At 36.0% G+C, this 21,745-nt stretch overlaps 1 protein-coding gene across 2 annotated transcripts in view; it reads right to left on the bottom strand.

Moving 5' to 3' along the window:
- The window catches only part of ARHGAP10 (Rho GTPase activating protein 10), a 346,248-nt gene that overhangs the window by 113,711 nt on the left and 210,792 nt on the right, over window positions 1-21,745 (bottom strand). For both annotated transcript variants that reach the window (XM_031944152.1, XM_031944151.1), the window contains exons 14-15: window positions 16,114-16,188; window positions 7,268-7,355 (exon numbers count right to left, since the gene is read on the bottom strand). In XM_031944152.1, coding sequence (XP_031800012.1) covers window positions 7,268-7,355; window positions 16,114-16,188 — 163 coding nt within the window. The remainder of the gene's footprint in view (window positions 1-7,267; window positions 7,356-16,113; window positions 16,189-21,745) is intronic.

The raw sequence follows: 21,745 nt of genomic DNA, 5'->3' as shown, positions 1-21,745 counted from the left end.
ATATCTAAGGGCTGTATTTGAATTCATGAGGTATCTTCCTGACTCTTTCTCCTCTCTCTCTTTCCCCCTCTCTCCCTCTTCCTCTCTTTTTCCTTCTCTCCTCCCTACCCCAAGAAATCACAAGTCCATTTCCCATCCTTATCTCTACTACATGCAAGGTACTATGCTACCCAATAATCTCTGCCTTCCAAGAGCTTACATTACATGTAGTTACACAACACAGTGGATAGAGTCAGGAAAACTTGAGCTCAAATCAGGCCTGAGACATAAATAGTGGATGATCTGAGAAGTCACTGAACCTGTGTCTTCCTCAGTTTCCTCAATTACAAAAAGAGAAATAAGAAAGCATCTACCTCACAAAGTGGCTGTGGGGATCAAATAAGATAATATTTATAAAGCATTTTGAAAACCATAAGGACTATCCAAATGCTAGCCATTATTATTATTGATTACGAGTTGCACCACATTCTATTCAAAGACTATATACATATATCCTTTCAGAACAAGCAAGCAAAAAATAAGGGATATTAAGAAAAGGGACATTACTGTGTAAAAAGAGAACAACTAGAAAACACTAAGAAGAAAAAAAATAAGGCAGCTTAAGGGACTTAAGGGAAAAACACTATGAAGGTTTTAATTCCAAAGCTATGAAACTTTTTCACAACTTTTTCCAATGTGTGTGCAATGAAAGTTAGAAGACTACAACAACCACTTTACAACGTACATAATAAATATTTCTAATGCTAGGGCAACTTAAATCAAAATGCCAACTGTTATAAATAGATTCTCTGCATGCTGTTTGATAGCATCCCCCTGACTTCTCCCAATATGCTTCTGGGTCACAGCAGCCTTTTGCAATGTGATGTATAAGACTGAGAATGTACCTTCTTAGTTGTAAGATACTTAGTAGTATCTTATCGGTCATATTATAGAGAGGAGGGAGGTAGAGTCTAACCACAAGTACAATTTCATTGTAACCAACTAAAAATCCCACTAAGCCCTTTGAGGAGATGACAAGCCTATTAAGTGCCTCAGTATGCCTTTTGGGATTTTTCCAATGTAGTCATAGGTTTGTGCTGATTTTTTTTTCTCCTCTTTTTTTTCTCTCTTAAAAAACTAGCATTTGTTATATGGGATGGCTCTCTAAGAGATGAGGAAGAGAAATGATACTGAAGGGAAAATATGGTGATATAAAAAAACAAAAGATATCAAAAAAAAACTTATTTAGAAACAAATTACATGGCAAGAAACACCAAAAGAGGGGCAGCATGGGATTGTGGAAAGAATATTTGATGATCCTCCATCTGAACTCCTACCCTATACCATCAGACTGGGCTTTAAGAATCCAACAGGGAAATTAATGCACTTATTAATTTAGTTATTAAATTATTAATTTCCAGTGGGGAAATTAATGCACTTCTTTTGGGAATTCCTGACCTAAGGCCCAACCCAGATGAGTGGTGAATAACTGATAATTAGCCTTCTTATGCCATTAAACATCCTGGCTGGCCCAGCACAGACTTCATCCACCCAAGACATCTTGATGTTCACCTACCAGAACATATGCCCGCCACCACATCCCTTCCCATCCCTCTTTCTCTGGCCCCCAATGTCCTCCCATCTACGCTTTTTTTTTCCCTATCCGGAAGTAAGCTCCTGGAGGACAAGAACTGTCACTCCTAGTCTATTTCTATCTTCATCTTACAGTCCTGTGCTTTTTTCATTCATTTATTCCTACAAAGTCCCATTCCCCTACAGTGGAAATCTTTTCTAATGTATACATTGCTGAAAATGGAATTTATAGTCTAATAAGAAATGAAACAGTTGGCATTTGGCGACTGTAACCAAGTAGAGGAGGGAAAAAAAGGCTCTGAACCCAAAAGGAGAAAAAGGAAAATGTCATGCACAAGATAAACCACATCCTTTTCCTTCTCAGAGCTCTTGGACTCTCTTTTATTTTGCTAGGTGGTTTCAAAGTTTAGGTGGGCTTTTTCTGGATAAGAAGCTTGAGGCATTGGGGAGGGGAGGTGACATGGGCTAAGGGAGAACCGCTTTCCCAACAGAATCCACATTCATTCCCCAGGATGGCTATGGCTACATTTTTATTGGCTAAATTAGTTTTCTTAGGCAAAAAGAAAGTGGGCAAGTAAACTAACTGGGTCCTCTTCACAGGTCTCATGAGGAAACTCATCAGCAATGGCTAATTCTAACTACAATTATCTTAGCCATTAATAATGCCAGGCTGACACTTAGCAAATGTTTGGAAAGTAGATTTTTCAAAGCAACCAAGACATAAGCAATCTTTTGAAGTAGAGACATCATATCTGGATTGAACATTTCATTATGTCTACCTATTCATAATCTACGTATGTAGAAGGGAAGACATGGAACTCACCCACACAAATGCTTCCTTTATACTAATTTTTCAAATTACATGAAATCTAATAGGTCAAAGATAATAAGAACCATGTGGAAAGAGTAACAATGGTCAGAATGGTCATGTTATATAGAATATATCACAGAGTACCAGGAGCTGAATAGTAAATAGGCTTCAATGACTAGAAAAATCCTTTGGTCTCAACTCTAACCTTTTCTAACAAGAAGTATGGGGGGGAAATAAAAATAATGGATTTCTAATATCAGAGGAACAAGGTAAACATAACTAAAAATATTGACCTAGTAAAATTGGGAAATTATAATAGTTAGTTTGCCTCTACTTCTTTACATCTTGGTTTATACATGCCATGTGTGTGTTTGCAAATATACATATATTCTGGAATACTTAACCAATAGACAGAATACCTGGGTTCAAGTCTTGAACCCAACACTTACTCTACAACCATAAACATGGTTTAAGATCCCTGGGCCTAAATTTTCTCACTTACAAAATGGAACTGATAATATTTGACTATAGGGTCAGCAGGAGCCATGATTCATGTAAAATAAGGCACGGCAGAAATATCTGTTGTTGTTATTTTTTTTTTTAATTATTTTTTGTTTACCTTGGGATAGGAGACTACCAGATACTGATGATGGTGGTGATAGCAGCAGTAGTGGTGGTGGTAATAGTAATAGTAGTAGTAATGGTAGTGACAGCATAGTGGTAGTGATGGTGGTAGTAGTAGTAGTAGTTAGTAATAGTAATTAGTAGTAGTGGAAATAGTAGTGGTAGTAATAGAAGTTAGTAGTAGTAGTAGTAGTGGTGGTGGTGGTAGTAATAGTAGTTAGTAGTAGTAGTGGAAGCATTACTACTAATAATAGTGGTAGTAGCAGTAATAGTAGTAGTAGTAGTGGTGGTGGTGGTAGTAATAGTAGTAGTACTGGTTAGTAATAATAGTAGTGGTGGTAGTAATAGTAATTAATAGTGATAATAGTGGTAATAGTAGTAGTAGGAGTTAGTATTAGTAGTAGTAGTAATAGTGGTTAGTAGTAGTGATGGTAGTAGTAGTAATAGTAATATTAGTTAGTAGTAGTATTGGTGGTGGTAGTAGTAGTACTGGTTAGTAGTAGTAGTAGTGGTGGTAGTAATAATAGTAGTAGTGATGATAGTAGTAGTAAAGAGTTAGTATTAGTAGTAGTTAGTAATAGTAGTGGTTAGTAGTAGTGGTGGTAGTAGTAGTAGTGATAGTATTATTAATTAGTAGTAGTGGTGGTGGTAGTAATAGTAGTAATAGTAGTCAGTAGTAGTAGTGGTGGCAATAGTAATAGTAGCAGTGGTATTAGTAGTGGTTAGTAGTAGTAGTGGTGGTATTAGTAGTGGTTAGTAGTAGTAGTGGTGGTAGTAGTAGTAGTAATATCAGTTAGGAGTAGTGGTACTAAGAATAGTAGTTGTAATAGCAGTAGTGGTGGTAGTAGTGGTAATAGTAACAGTAGTGATGGTAGTGGTAGCATTAGTACTGATAATAATGGTAGTAGTAATAGTACTAATGGTGGTGGTAGTAGTAGTGATGGTGGTGGTTACTAGTAGTAGTGGTGGTAGTAGTAGTAGTAATATTAGTAGTTAGCAGTAGTAGTTAGTAGTAGTAGTAATAGTGGTGGGATAGCCTATGTTGGTAGAAAGAGCTATCTCCTGCTTTACATAACTGAAAATATTGACCCAGTAAAGTTGGGAAATTAGTTTGCTTCTACTTCTTTACATCTTAGGTTACACATGCATGAGAAGCACTGCTTTCTTCTACCATAGGATTTTGTGGACTACTTGTATAGGGAATTTCCAGGTGAAGAAACTCCCTCTACTAAAGCCAAATGGTGCCTTCTCTTTAATGTATAGCAGCATTATAAGAAAGTTGCCTGGGAAGGGGCATTTATGATTTATATGTCAGAAACAGAACATGAGCCCAAGATTTTTATGATTGAAGCTGGCTCTCTATCAACTATCTCAAGCTTTTTCACATTTTTTATTATTAACACTTCTACTACTACTACTACTACTACCACCACTACTATTATTACCACTATTACTACCATTACTATTATTACTATTACTACTACTACCACTACTATTACTACTACTACCACTGCTACTACTATTACTATCTCTATTATTGTTACTACTACTACAACCCCTACTATTACTAGTACTACTACTATCACTACTACTGCTGCTACTACTACTACTATTACCACTATTAACTACCACTACTATTACTACTACTAATACCATTACCATTACCACTAATAATACTGCTATTACTACTACTATTATCAACACTTACTACTACCACTACCACTACAGCTACTAACTACTACTACTATTACTAGTACTACTACTACCACCACTACCACTACTCTTACCACCATTACCACTATTATTAATACTAATACTATTACTATCACTACTACTACCACTATTACTACCACTATTATTATTACTACTATTACCACCATTACCACTATTACTACCACCACCAATACTATTACTATCACTACTATTACTATCACCACTATAACTACCACCACTACTACTATTGCTACTAACTACTACTACTATTACCAACAGACCACTATTATTACCACTACCACTACTACTAGTATTACTATTACTACTATTACCACTGTTATTACCACTAATACTACTACTAACACTACTATTACAACTACTACTACTACTATTACCACCATTACCACTATTACTACCACTACTACCACTACCACTACTGCTACTACTACTATTACCACCATTCACCACTATACTACCACTAACACTACTATTACCACTAGTATTACTGCTACTACCACTATTACCACCATTACCACTATTACTACCACTAATACTACTACTACTACCACTACTACTACTACTACTATTGGCACCATTACCACTATTACTACTACTACCACTACTATTACTACTACAACACTACCACCACTACTATTATTTGGATAATGGCTCCAGAATAATTTTGATCATTTTTCTGACTTAACTGGAGTACTGACATGGGGTTATATGTAACAGAAGCCTGAAAGTATCGGGTGTGCTGGTATAGCCCAAGGTTTCTCATCCACAACTGATTGATAATGTAGCTCACAGGTTACTAGGATACATAGGAGGAAGGGAGGAGAGGAAGCATCATTGCTTCCGTTAGCATGAGACATCTCCAGAATGGGATGGGAACATCCCTGACTAATGCAGAGCAGAAGCCATGCTTTAAGGCACAGACTCTAAAGTGCTACCTGAGGTGTAATAAAGCCAAAGGATGTCTCTGGTCATTCGGCTACCAAATGTATCTAGGAGGATGGATGTGACTCCCTAGCTTCCCGATGCCATTATGCTCAGGCCTTTATATTATATGTCAAGTAGCCTCTTGGTCACATCTTGTTTATAAAGAAATCATCAAAAAATAGTTGTGACCTTAGACCTTTAAACTATCAATGTTTGTAGAGCATGTAAACTCAATAGCTAAGTTGTAAAAACTATGACTAGCAAAATAAAAAAAAAAAAAAACTATCCACTTTGAGAGAAATATAAAGCCTATTTTAAGATAACAATAATCATAATTATCTTTTACAAAATCATGAGGCCCTATCTTAACACAGGATGTAGATCACGATCCTAGTTTTCAGCACTCACTTCTACTCTCCTTATTTCTTGTTCTACTCCAGGCTGCATATGTACAAGGTAATTCCATAATCGTAAACTTAATCCTATTGATTTACATCTCTCTTTTTGAAAGCAACTAAACTCATATAAAATTTATATGCCTTTTCCCATAACTTTGTCTACAATTAGAAAAATTATTTAACAGAATATAGTCTTTCCCCTTTAAAATCCAAAATAATCTACTCTACTTTCTCACCCCCCCCCCATTCTTTTGATATTTTTGCACAAACTAAGAAAACTTAATTTTGTTTAAAAAAAAAAAAAAAAAGGCTTATCAAATCAAATCTCCTCAATTCTGTGTGGAAAAGTTCTAGCAGCTCCACGTATCCATGGTGTTTACTTGGTTCTACTCTCCATGTTTTAAGTCAGTAAAAACCCTCAGCTTTGATGTTTAATTTACAAACATAATTCGGGCGTTCCCAAGTTCTAAAAGCAACACTTGAAAAATCTCATGAGGTCCCACCTTCCTTTCTGAACTCTTGTTGTTGGCAGTAACTCAAGTCACATGAAAAAAGCTCTGATTTTGACATGAAGAATGATTTGAAAACTAATTTATTTACTGAAAAATCTGTTTGTCAAGCAAAAATCAATGCTTTCTTTCCTCCTATGAAGACACACATTAAGGTTAATGCTCAGCATAGACTTCAATGTAAAAAGAGCTGGTTAGCAGCATCACCATATCCTGCTATTTCCATATTAATGTTACTGCTACTGATTCATGTAATAAACTTTGATCACTTTACACAAGTGAAATCAAATATTTAGACAGTAATATTACAGTGAGGTGGACAATTTAGATAAATGAAGGGAAAATACAAAACTCTTCCTAAACTCTCCATGAGCTTCTCCTAGATTCAGTGAAATGCACTAATCCATTCTCATTACTTCCTATAACCTCAACTTTGTAGATCTATGTGTCCCTAGCAAAATAAATCATTAAGTGTCAGAACCCTGACAAGCAAGAATTGATCTTTCCCAGAATGAGTTCTCCATCAACTCAACTTTAACTTAAGAAAGTTCCATGAAACCTCACACATGCATGATTTTTTTCTTAAAGTTCATCTTGAGGTCTGCATACATCACGGGCTTCTATACAGTTAATATTCCATTTCCCAAACAATCCATCCACTCCAGTGAAAACTCAAATCTATGACCCATGCAACTTACCTCAAATATTGCTTTAAAGCACTTGTTATAGTCTTCACTTCCCAATCTAAGGAATTTTCAAGGTCCACTTCATTGCATGTTTTGGCATCTGATGAGCAAAAGTAGAAATAAAAAATTTACATCATGCAACCAAAGAAACTTGGTAATAATCCACAAATCATCAATTCTTATCAGACTGAAGTTAAAACAATTAACTCTATATTCATCTACAAATGCATCAAATGTCAATTCTTAATGGGGTATTAAACATGAATTATTGAAAACTTCTCAGTAATGACTCTATAGGTAAAATCCAGGCTAGTGTTACCAAGTTATTTGGAGGAAAAGGGTGATCACTGACATCAGCAACAAAAGGGAAGGGGGAGATGGGAATGACTCAGCTACCATATTACAATGAAAAAAAAAAAAAACAATAGTTAAAGAAGTCTTAAGACTTAAGGACTTAATGACATCTCTGGCACATAATATGTATATAAACTTCAAGAAGTAAGTTAACCTCTCCGGATCCCAGCTCTCCATATATTGGATAGATTCTAAAGTCCTTTCAATAGTTTAAATCTATGACCCTATGCTCTTTCATAAATTGCCGGCTGCCAACTAAGGCAACTTTTCTTTTATGGTAAATTCCCCAACAGTAGAAATGACCAAAAGAATAGAGTGTGTTTATTTGAATAGTTTTTAGATGATGAAGCCATTCAGAGATGACAGAGTTGCCATCCCTTGTAACTTAGGGAGAAATTATAGTTAACAGAACAATGGTTTTCTGCATGTCATCAAATCAGCAACAAAAACATCAGGAGAACTTGGTTCTATAGTTTAGAACTTAGCAGATCCATGGCCCATCTGTCTCTCCTGAAGACTTAAAGAGAACTGGATCATAGAACAATTTTTCCATCTCTTTATAAGTCAATAAAGTCATTTTGGCAAGAGATAACATGGTAAAATAGGGGGCTAACCTTCAAAACAGGAAGACCGGGGTTCAAAAACCCATCTCTGATATTGACTGGTTGGTGATCTTCCTTGGGCAAAATAACTAATCTCAACATTTCCCCAGACGATTCTCTATGATCAACTATAAGAACTAAATGGCCAATATGTATCATGAGAGGGAGTTTCCACATGGATGAGGTAGCATAGGATGGCAGAGAAGCACTGGATTTGATGTCAAAAAACCTGATTCCATTTCCTTGCTCTACCACTTACTATGTGACTTAATTTTATTTTTTTAATCTTCATTATCTTCATCTGAGATCTAATATCTTCATCATTAAAATAAGAGGGTTATATTTGATAAAGTGAGGTGAGGAGACAACGGAGATTTCAACATCCTTTATTGAAATCAGAGATCTGGATATCACCCAAAAAAGTTATTACAATTGTTACTATATCCAGATTTTTTTGAGAATGGGTCTTCCTACCTCACCCAGCATTCAACGTCCCTACTGACGGGTACAGAAGCTATAACTGCCTCCATTTCTGACCTGGATCAGTTTACCTCTCCTTAGGCTGCCTGATGGCCCCTACTCCCAGGGCTCACCATATTTGCGCTGGACTTAATGACAACTTCTGCTTTGCGTTAGCCCCTATTATAGTTCTGAACTCCTCAAGTGACCCACTAGCCTAAATCTCCCCTAATGGCAGCAATTACAGGCATGAGCCACCGTACTTGCTATTTCCATATTAATGTTATTGCTTCTCATTCATGCAATAAACATTTCTGAGCACCTACCACACTGGAAATCAAATTTATATTCTCCCCACCCTACATCAAATTTTGTCATCATTCATTATCTAATTTGTTTTATGAGTAGCATGATTACACTGGCTCTTTCTTTAATGAGCTTTAATGAAGTATATGCTTCCCCTATCATCCCCCCCCCAAAAAAAAAAGTTCTTTCATACAAAGCTTTTGATTTTTGACTAAAAAGACATCCATGGCAATGAACAACACAAAGAAATTAAGTCTGGGAGGAAAATAATCCAAAAAACTTATGAAAATAAAGGTAGAAATGAAGGCAGAAGATAGGAGAGAATATCCCAATTCCAAAGCAGTAATTTTTTGAATAAAATATTTAAGTACAAATTATAGCAGGCTGTCCCAGCTACTGGGTATGTGGACAAAGCTGAAAGTGAATATTAAGGGATCAACCAACACACTTTTCTCCTATGTTGTCTCATCAAGGAAAACAGAGCTCCATTAAAAAAAAAAAGTTTCCCCCCCTAAATACCACTGGACTTGTAGTTAGGACGAAGATTCGAATGCTATCTCTGATATTTATTAGTTGTATGGCCACAGGAAACTCATTTAGAGTGAGCCTTAGTTTTTTCATCTGTAAAAGTGAGATATTCCATAAAGCACCCAAAAAGTTGTGAGGGCCAATTAAGACATATCAAGTGGTTTATAAAATCTGATGTGCTAATAAAAATATTAACAAAAATTTTGGTTTTAAAGAAACCAAATCATTTTTACAGTTTGTTTTTTTAAACTGATAAAATATAGGCAAAATAAGACTTCTGCAGAATTAAAAAAAAAAAAAAAGAATATTGCAGAAATAGAAGAGGGTTTTGATCTTGGAGCAAAGCCGAAAGGACACCCACTCAATGTCACGCCTTGGCATTTTGAAAGTGAAACGAAACAGGAAGTGATGGCTATTTTACAGTCAAAATATCGTACATAGAAGGTCAAGTGCTTATGACTCCAGTCATATTTAAAACACTTCAACATTTCTGGATTCCAGCAACTGACAAGCAATATGCAATAAAATACAACAATCGTAATTGACACTGATTACATTTTTGATCAGTTCATACAATTCAGAACTCATTTGTTACTGAGCTTGTCAGACAAACCAGAGATACATTTAAAAAATCAAATTAAGCCTCCTGATTGAAGGTGTAGTCCTTTATAAGTAGGACTAAATAATTCTGTTCTAAAGGCTTTGCCAACCAATTACTTCTGTAACTGAATATTCTCTCTCTCATTAAATCAATTATTTAAATCTCATTTTAACATACAAGTCAGATAACACTTTCAATCAGCTAGCTACCAGCAAATCACCATCTGAAGGTCCAAAAAGTTTCTTAAAAGGAATCTTTTATAAGATGTTCAGCTAACAAGTTATCTGTTTGGTTTTGAGAACCATGGCATTTCTATTAAAAAAAAAAAAAAAGTTTTCCTAGAATAAAAAGCAGCTGTCACATCAGCAGCTAATGACTGCATGGTGTCTATGCTGCTAATCCGCTATTAAATTTTCACTGTTTTCAAATAACTCAATCATTACTATCTCTTCTTTACAATAAGAGGCTGCATTTGGCTAGGTGGAATTTGTTGATAACATATTTGGAAGCTTTGAAATACATTATAAGCAGTCATTCAGAAAGTATGTTTTGCTTTAAAAAAAAAAATAGAAGAGAAAAATGATCTCATTCCATTTCTTGCAAAGAACCCAACTTAAAAGAACTAGGAGGAAACTAAAATAATAAGCACAACAAATCAATTTGCAGGTCCAGAGAATGAGCATACTTGGGAGCTAGTTCCATGCTTGTAATTAACATGTTCATTTCTTTTTTTTTTTTTTTTTTTTTTTTTGGGAAGGAAATATATTTTTATTTTTTTTTTATTTTTTTTTTTTTATTTAATAGCCTTTAATTTACAGGATATATACATGGGTAACTTTACAGCATTAACAATTGCCAAACCTCTTGTTCCAATTTTTCACCTCTTACCCCCCCCCCCACCCCCTCCCCTAAATGGCAGGATGACCAGTAGATGTTAAATATATTAAAATATAACTTAGATACACAATAAGTATACATGACCAAAACATTATTTTGCTGTACAAAAAGAATCAGACTCTGAATTATTGTACAATTAGCTTGTGAAGGAAATCAAAGATGCAGGTGTGCATAAATATAGGGACTGGGAATTCAATGTAATGGTTTTTAGTCATCTCCCAGAGTTCTTTTTCTGGGTATAGCTAGTTCAGTTCATTACTGCTCCATTAGAAATGATTTGGTTGATCTCGTTGCTGAGGATGGCCTGATCCATCAGGACTGGTCATCATCTAGTATTAACATGTTCATTTCAAGGGAAACGGGGATTGTATGATGATTCTACCTCTGCAGACATCTCCTAGAACTGCTATCATTGACATTTATCCCATCTTGAAGAACTCAAGAAGTCCCTTGCCTTGAAGTTTTAGAAAAATAAGCTTTTACGCTCCAAATCTCAGATGAATCAGCTAAGGTTAATATATAAGAAACAATGGGATTTCTTTTCAAAACCCACTCCCACATTCCACTCCTCCTGTATTCTGGGATTAGGGATTTAAAATGTTCCATGGCTAAAGTAAGCAGGGTAATTCTCTTCTAAATGGATTTCTGCTTTTTTTCATAGTTCCTTTTTTATCTTCTATTCCCTATCTCCAAAAATTTTTTTTAAAAAATAAAATAAACCATCCTGAACTTTTTGTCCCTCAATTTTAGAAACTCAGCAGAATCCATATTTTTATTTTATCCTGTCACATAATTTTTCATCTTTTCACCAATCTTATTTCCTGATTTTTTTCATACCATAGGGAGAAAGAAGGAAGAAGAGCAGAGAAATGAAGAGGAAGAAATATATTTACTACTCATGAATCTTATTCTTAATCCACCTTATCACTCTTCTTATTCTCACCTTCCATTTGCCAAAGAATGGTGACTCACTCAGAGTTACAAAGAGCTAATATTTCTTTCCTCAGCAAAAGGTTCAGTATTTAGAATAAATGTGTTTCAAGGGAAGATGTAGGAAAAACAGATGTAAGGGTAAAGGGAAAGGGGGATGATGTGAAAGCAAACAGAAGGGAACGTTCATATCTAGGATTCAGTTATCTTTAATGAGAGAGAAGAACTAAGGCAGCTGCTGCTACCTCCAACCATAATGATGATAACAGAATCACTTGTGATAGATACAAAGGGATTAGAATACTCTTGTTACAGAGGAGAGAAAAAACAAAGCAAGAAAGAGAACTGAGAAAGTTGTGTAGAAGTTGAAGAATGAATAGTGTCTAGTACATCTCCTTCCCTTCCTCTCATTTTTTTTCTCTTCTCTCCAACTACTGGTAAACAGTTTAACACCTTCACACTTGGAGAAAACAACCAGCAACAGCAATTGCTGTTTTAAGTAAAGGGGAAAGTGGTAGTTAAAAAAAAAAATAAGAGTGGGATAGAAGAAAGATATTTTTCTTGATTTTATTCTAAAAATGTAAATGAGGAGACATATACAAGGGCCAGCAGGGACATATAAGTAAATTCAGCATTCCTCTCCATCTATAAATTACTATAAGTATTCATATATGGTACCCAAGGCACCCAAAACATTTAAACTAAGCTATATACAAATATAATAACTTCTGCTCAAAGAGTCAGGAGGCAGACATAAGTAAAATGTTAAGCACTCTCAGTGGATATAGCAGGTTATTAGGAATAAAAAGGGAACTAAATAAAATACTTCACTTTTAGGGATGGATATGGCCATGTGTTTTATCTATGTCACATTAAATAAGTAGTGAAAAATTTGTGCCTCTTCAAAGAAAAAATGCTTCAGTAACAAAAAAAAAAAAATCCTTTGTGAAAACGCTCCCTTGAAGTCATTGTTTTAATACAAGAAATGTCCAAAAATACAAGTCTAGTATCATAAAGCTCACAGACAAATTCATAAAAATTAAGTTGGTCAAAGGATACTCTCTTATTAGCTTAGAGTTAGAAGTCAATAATTAAAATCTGACTACTACTACTTTGTGCAGCTTTTTACTTGAGATAAAATAAATTCACAAAGATGCACCTGATAAAGGGAATTGGTAGAAGTCAAAGAGAAAATAAATCCACTAATATTCTCCAAAGAAAATCAAAAGGGAAAAGGAATCCATTTTCATAGTAGTTCAGTGGCTCAGTAGATAGGGCCAGGTCTGGAGTCAAAAATTCTTGAGTTCAAATCTAGCCTCAGACCCTTAAGAGTTATGTGACCCTGAGCAAGTCACTCAACTCTGCATGCCTTAGTTTCCAATTTGTAAAATGAGCTGAAGAAGAAAATGGCAAAAATTTCTATTTATTTCATTATTTATATTCTACTCTATTTATTATCTTTGCCAAGAAAACCTCAAATAGGGTCATTAAGAGTCAGACACGTTTGAAAAATGATTGAACAAGACTTTTCAGTCAACACATGGTAAGGATTTTAGTTAGATCTAAAAATGAACTCTTCTAATATCAATGCTTTCCAAATATTAAGGAACTTACATGTTTCTCAGTGTCCTAAAAGAAGGGAGCATAGCATAATGGCAAGAATATTGATCTTGGAAGCAGAAGACCTCATTTAAGTTCCACTTCAGACACCTGCTGGTTGTGTGACTATAAACATGACATTTAACGTTTGGGTCTTAATTTCCTCATTTGGAAAATGAGGTAATAATAGCATATTTCTCACAGGACTGCTATAAAGATTAAATCAGATGATGCATAGAAAGCACTTTCCAAACCTCAAAGCCTTATGGAAATGTTCAGTGTAACTGAGAACCTATGTAGTCCAATGGATCAGAAATTAGTAAGACCTACTTACAAGTCCTTGGAAGCAGCAAGATGGTGCAGTAGATAAAGCCCTGGGCCTGGAAGCACTTACGAGTTGTGTAATCCTGGGCAAAATGCTTATCTTAAGTCTCAGTTTCCTCATTTGGCAAATAGAACAGCAGATACCTCACAGGGTCACTGTGAAGCTCAATTAAGATAATCTATATGCTAAACTTTGTAAGCTTTAAAGTGCCAGATAAGCATCCTCCAAAAGCACCCTAATCTAGCATACTTCCTGTTAACCTGATTCCCTAATATCTCTGCCACTTGGAGAATGAAGTTAATGAGAATTTTCTCCAACAGCATGACTGATTCTGTGTCATCCATCCCTTTCTTTTCGGCCTTCACAACTCTGTAGCTCAAAAATAAATATAAATAAAGTTTTACTTATTCAATTTCTGGGGAATTATTAGAAGCAGAAAAGGAATACATGCACCAATACCCAGGACCATGGTGGGTAAACACCATTTAAGCTACAGACTGCACTTTAAGATGCTTCAAATGAGGAAATGATCTGGCCACTGGAGTTGAGGGACACACAAAGAGAAATTAATCATGGATTTGGTGGTAGAGAAAAAAAAAATCTTTGTTCAGACTATCCTTGAACATGGGGAATTGAGTAATAAAAAACATATTATTTGGTTATTGTGACAAAATTAATCCACTACCTAGGCAAGGAGCACTTTGCACACAGTTGGTGCTTAATAAATGTTGGCTGAATTGAAGATAAGGGGAGACTGGGAACCTCTGGATCCTATGTTTTCCATCCAACATTTCTTTCTGTTTTGATACCAATATAATCTTCCGCTTTGGGTCCTTAGAACACAAATCTCAGAAACGAGGAAAAAGTGTTTCTAATTTTAAAATTAAGCAAAAGCAGATGCTGAAATCCCCATTAAACTCTTCCAGCTGCTACTGAACCACTGGCAACCTGAGTTCTATTTAATTTGGAGACCGCTAATGGTAAACGAGAACACCGGCCTGCCAAAACCGTATGCCCCAGTCAGACCAGAGAATCCAAAAATGCAACGGCCCCTGAAAGCAGACAGTGCATTCTAACAGAGTTGTCTGAGCGGGGACGAGTAAGTCTGCCTCGGAATAACGAGACAGAGACTGCCTCTCGTGGGGTCTCTCATCCCTACAGGACCGACATGCTCTACAAGGGCCGTGAGCTTTCTCCTCATCCTCCCACAGACTCTCTGTGCCCAGGCTGTGGGATGCAGGCAGATCTAAATGCACCGACAAAATACCTGAGGGCGTTGTTGATTAATTAAATGAGATATCCTATAAATTAATATTTAGCAAGGTCATTATGACAGATTGCCATCACTCTGGTAATGGAAGACATGGAGGAGGAGGAGGAAGGGCCGTAGGGCAGGGGGCGAGGGGTACAGGTGGCAGTGAATCGGCAGCGGCGTCAGATATAAAAAGCGCTTTGTCATTCACAGAATGTCTTGGGTAATAAAATGAATTCACTTTCTGGTTTCCTCCAGCCTGCCGTGCCAAAGAACACTGTGTTATCAGCACAGATGGAGCGTGCCTGGATCTGGAGGAGAGCCTGATGCAAACTGCATACAAGCCACTCTGAATACCAATGAAGCCCCAAGAATCAGCCCCGTGCTGTCGGAGTGACAGGTCTGGAAGCTCCAAAAAAATGAACTAATCCCAGCGGTCTTGTCGAATCTCATGTACTAGCAGGATCCTGGCCGGGCAGTCTGCAAACCAGGCAGATGGATAGGAGGGACCCGGAGGCTGATGGATTTAGGGATGGGGCTCTGGGTTCAGATTCCACCTCTACTTGTTACCTGTGTGACCTTGGGCAAAACTGTTTAACCTTCTTTGGCCTTTGTTTTCTTATCTGGGAAATCAGAACCCCAAAATCCTGTTCTTTGTTAGAAAAGGCAAGGTAGGGAAGATAACCAATTTTGTCAATTTAAATTAATATCCTAACCTAAAAAAGTGAAAGAGTAGGGGAGAGGCTCCACTGACAAATATTAATGCTTCCCTCTGATAAGTAATCCATCATTGATCAGGAGTCAATGTGCCTAGACTCCAGATGTAACACAAATTCTATAACCCTAATAAGTATTACAAAATTAAGTTAATAGATTTATTTATTATAGATTGGTATGTATAAAGATTGTATTTATAAATACAAAGATAAGTTAAATTCATAATAATATTAAATAAAATAATAAAAATAATAATGTATGGTTAAAAAAATTATAAAAGAGGCATACCCATCAACACACTCAGAAGTCTCTGGACCTTTGAACTCACCCCCACAACTCTGTACAGTCCTTGATCATTTATACCTGTGTGGGAGACAAAATAAAAAGTGAGCAAGAATATATTATATAATCTCTCTACATTTTTAAAAGACCAAAACACTTTCATCACTAAATAATTCCAGAACATCAAAAACTAGCAAAACTTTGTCAAGTCTCTGAAAATAAGGCATGTGACAAAAACAGCTGTCTAGCAATAGTACTAGGCCATAAACCGTATTGGAAAATCATCTCCTATTTTTAAAAAATGATTCGCCCTTCCTCCTCTTCTTCCCCCTTGATATCATCCCACACCATTTCCTCCTCTTTTGTTCCTCCTAAGAAATAAGTGGCCCTTCTCACTCCTGATGATAGCATAATCAATAGTCAGCCTATATTCTCAGCAGATTGCTCCTTCCAGCAGACCTTTTCTTTGAATCTCTCCCTATCTTTTACTTCCACTTTACTTCATACAAACACTTCCAAGTCTCTCCAGCCTTTAAAAATTCTCACTCTATTTCTCCATTCTCACTAGTTATGCTAGAATTCTCCTTCCTTTCTTAGACAAATTCCTTGAAAAATCTACCATCACTCCCCTTACTTCCCCTCCTCTCACTCTCTTCAGAACACCAATAGTCTAATTTACAACCACATTATTCAAATGAAACTGTTCTCTTTAAAGTTGTCAATGATCTCTTACCTGAAAAATCTAATGGCCTCTTTTAAATGTTCATCTTCTGGACCTTTCTGCATCACTTGATATTGGTGACTATCCCACTCTCTGAGACATTCTCTGCTATGGGTTTTTGGGGATACTCTCCCAATTAAACAGGGGACTACCCCCAGGTTCAAGCTCTGGGCCCTCTTCTTTTTTTTATAATTCATTTGGTGACTTTACTTTATAGGTTCAATTACCATCTCCATACTTATGAACTCTAGACTGACTCTAGACTCTCTCCTGATTTCAGTCATAACCACCTGCCAACTGCCCATTCCAAAGTAATCATTCAATGTTATTACAATTAATTGTTATTTAGTATATATTATATATAATAATTACATGTATAATATATATCACATATATGATCTATGTGACATAACATAACATTATATTATGTGATATATATTATATATCACATATAATATAACATAACATAATATAATATGTCATCCTGCAGGGAACACAATTCACTACTGTTCACCCAAAACATAATCCATTTCTATATTACTGGCAAGGGCACTTCCATACTTCCAGTCAAGCAGATTTGCAACTTGAGGTCAACTTCAACTCTTAACTCACCCCACATATTCAGCCAGCTGCCAAATCTTGCCATGTCTACTGCCATAATTTCTCTCACACCCATTCCTTTGCAGCTCACATCTTCAGAGTTCAGAACTTTGTTGCCTGGACTCCTGCAATAACCAGATACTCTCTACCTCAAGCTTCTCTCAAGCTTAATTCATCTTCCACACAACTGCCGAATGCATATTTGAAAGAGTCACTTCCATACTCAATGACTTTCAATGGGTTCCTATTACCTATAAGAACAAATAAAATCTCTATTTGGCATTTAAATCTCTATGCAGACCTGGGCCTTTCAGTTCTTTTATATCTCATTCTCCTCAATTATATACCCTGCAATCAAACCATACAACTTTCACTCTTCCCTCTCTCTATCTTGGGACTAATTGTCCTTTATACCTGAAATACTCTTTTTCCTTCCCTGTCATAAGATTCCTGGTCTCCTTTAAGACTCAGTTCAAGAGCCCTCTTAGACAAGAAGACTTTATTGACTCTACCACTGATGCATGTTTCAAAAATCTTGCATATGAGGTCTTCCCCATTTGGAAGGAAGTTCCCAGAGAGTGGAGGTATGTTGACTTTTTCTTGGTATCTCTAACATTTCACACAATGGCTGGCAGAGTGAGGACTTAAGAAACATTTGTTGACTGATCCAACTTGTTTGATCAACTTATTGACTGATTTAGAATCAGTGCAATATGTCCACTTCTGGATTAATGGAAAGTATTTGGATTCTAAGAACATGGGTTCAACTCCCAGCTCTAATATTTAATGTGACTTTGTGACTTTGGACATATCACTTAACACCTCAAAAAAAAAAAAAAAAAAAAGGAAGATAGAATAGATCATTTATAAAGTACCTCTCCATCTAAATTCACACACCTGTATTCCCATTCATATAGAGAACTCCCAATGTGGAAACGCATCCTTTCTACAGAGTGACAGTTCCTCTCTAGTTTATAGCTTTAGAGAGTTACCTGGAGCCTGAAAAAGATTAACTGATTTGCCCATGATCACAAAGTCAGTGTAAGGAGTAAGACTCGAATCTGAGTTTTCCTAACTCTGAAGATAGCCTTCTATATAATGCATAACATAAAGGAATGTTTACTATTTTGAAAAGTGAACTAGACCTACAATTTCATTGGGTTAGGGAATATCTAATATCAATCACTCAAAAATCATTTACTAAGAACCTTCTGCATGTGAAAACTACTTCTACCAGCATAGGTCAGATTCTGCTTTGCAATTGAGTTGCCATATCCTTATAAAAGGATAATTAATCCCCTTCATCCTGTTTCTCTGTCCTCTAAATCAATGTTTCTGAATGGTCCAGAGCATCCTGGGCGTTTCTGAAACCCTTTCAGATGACCTATGAATTGAAAATTTGTTTTATTTCCAATATCGTAAATAACTATAAATGTAACCCTTGTAAACAAAAACTCTTTAAGACAGACCCTCAACAATTTTTAATAGTATAAAGACACAGAACAAAAGTTTGAAACTACTGCTCCATACAATTCCACTTTCTCCATGTCATTCCATTTATATTAAATCTAAACTTAAATCAAAATTTAGAAGCAAGAATTATGAATATCTCACATACAATCCATAGACAAACAATTTTCAGCTTTATTACTACATTGCCTTGTAAATAAAATCTGATTTTGAGAAAGTGTAGTAAGTCCACCTCCTGGATTAATGGTGTTGGGATTTATAAACTAGTGGACCAAGAGAAGTCAATTTGTATGGATGACTCCCCCAAGAGAATAACTTCCTCAGAGTAGAATCAGTCACTTCCCAAGAACACTCAAGCTCAAATTCATTCACCAAAAACGAATCATCATGCTTCTTCAAGAATATTTATACAACATTCCCATCGAGAAAAGACACCTCAAATTTTGGATTAAATCGAACCACACCATGGAAGCTGCTACCATCTCTAGCCAGAAAGCAAGCAAGTCAAAGCACAACTAGAAGGAAAAAAAGGAGGCAAGTGGGAAAAAAAATTAGTCAGAAATAACTTCCTATTTTTACATTTCTGAAGATTGGCAGCTTTTAGGCAGTGCATTTATTTTCTGTGAGGCTGATGTCATTTCTAACAAAAACACAAAGGCTGCCTGGCAAGGTAGGTACATTTAACCCCCAACCTTTCCAAGATAAGAAGAGAACTGAAATTATGATCATGGGAATTAGTTGAGTAATTTCTTTTCCCTTTTGTTTCCTCCTCACAAACACAGATATATTCTTCTCTCCTTATCCTTTACTGGGCATACCCAGGTCACACAAACTCCCATTTCTCCAGGGTCATAACTGTTTTTTCCTCTCTCTCTCTTTCAATTGCTTCACTAATGCTCATAGTACCAGGACAAAGGAGGCTAATCCATTTCTCTGCTTATATTCTCTTTACCAAAAAAAAAAAAAAAAAAAATCAGTCAGAGAGACAGTCTCTGACACAGTATAAAGATCAACTGCAAACCAGAACAAGCCAAGAGTTTAGTTTTGTTTTTTTTAACAGCAAACAGATGGTCAATGGGCAGGAAACTAAGAAGCTTTCTGAAATTGGGTTAAGAATGGAGAATAAAACAAAATATTTGTGGCATCATATCCTGTTGGGAAAAAAAACCAACTAGAAACCTAATGGATGCCAAATAACTGTATTATTAATGAATAGATTGTGGCATATGAATGCAATTAAAAAACATTGTGTATAGGAAGACATAACAAACATGAGTAATTCTGAGAAATATAGGAAGATCTATACAGATACAGAGTGAAGCAAGTAAGAACCAGAACAACAAAACACACAAGGCTATACTAATGCACAGGAAGAAGACACAGGAAAGTAGAAAAACTCAGATTATTGGCATTTATCTTGGTTCTCAGAGAAAAAAGGATAAAAACCCCTTATGAGAAAGGAGGAGAGATTAGAATAGATGGCATACACTATCAGTCGTAGCTGCTTTGTTAGTTTAGTGAAGACTTTCTTCATTACAAGTGTTCAATGAAGGACAGGGGCCCATCGGGGGAATATCAAGGATTTTTTTTTTTAAGATGTCAGGGGGGAAATTAGGACCTCATTTCTTTCTCCAGATAGGATTTGTTCAGAGAGTTTAAAATAAAAATAAAAAAAGATCTTAAAATGCTTTTGAGAAAGAATTTAGAGAAAGGGGGGCCCAATATGAGAAACTTAAAATAACTTGAACAGAATGAAAGAAGTCAAATCTCTAAGTCATGTTCTGTAGTCAAACAAATGGGCTGCTGTGAAAAATGTCTAAAATACCTGTAGTATTGAAACAAGGATGTTACTTTTGCAATAATAATCACTGTGCTGGTAATTACTATCAGATAATTGATCAAGTTCAAATTCATCAACCTGAGAGAAGCAAAGTTAATTGCTAATGTATAATGAGAGGTGCAGGGGGGAATTAATGCAGCTCAACATGGTTTTTACTTTTTAATGAAATTTAAATAAACCACTTACAAAACCAATCTGGAAATGTTACTTAAAAGGTATAGGATCACACACTAGAAACTACATCGGAGGTCATGGAGTCAAACTCAGTCACTTTATAGATAATATAACTGAGGTACAGAGGTGTTAAGTGATTTAGTTAAGATCACAGGATCACTGAGTGACAGAGCCAGCTCCTGGGACTCTACAGCCCAGAGCTCTTCCTCTGAACCACACAAAAGCCATACTGTATTGGAGTGTAACAGAATCTTTCCATCCTCCAGCCCCAACCCACTGCTCCCAGCTCTTTAGGACTTGCAGAGCATTACCAAAATCAGCCTAAAATACAGTTTCTGTGGGTGATCTCCCTCATGAACCAGCAATCAACCTGTTGGATAAAAACCTAAAATGCCTGGATTATTGATCTATCAGAAGACATTTATTAAATACCTAGTACTTTCGGAGCATTTGAGACACAAAAATTTCTTAAAATGAAAGAACCTCTGACCTCAATAAGTTTGTATTATATGGGGGAGATGACACATGCAGATATTACACAAAATAAAGAAAATGTCAATTTTGGAGGGGAATTGGAGGGGAATTTTTGTGTGTCCTCTTAGCACAAGAAGGGGAGTGGGAGAGCAGGCATTGAGAAGTTGATGTAACTGTGTAAAGGCACTCCAGTGAGTGTCCTATTCGATAAACAACAAGAAATTCACTTTGGCTACACTGTAGCTTGCAAGAAAGGGAGTAATATAAACTATAGTGATATATAGAAACTATAGCAATATGAAGAAACTGTGGCCAAGAAGGGAAAGGTTTTAAAAACCAAATAGCATAGCTTATACTTG

Source organism: Sarcophilus harrisii, chromosome 6 (genome assembly GCF_902635505.1).
Source record: "Sarcophilus harrisii chromosome 6, mSarHar1.11, whole genome shotgun sequence".
Lineage (NCBI taxonomy): Eukaryota > Metazoa > Chordata > Mammalia > Dasyuromorphia > Dasyuridae > Sarcophilus > Sarcophilus harrisii.
Note: the sequence above shows the minus strand (reverse complement) of the source record. Positions and strands in the feature narration are given on the sequence as shown.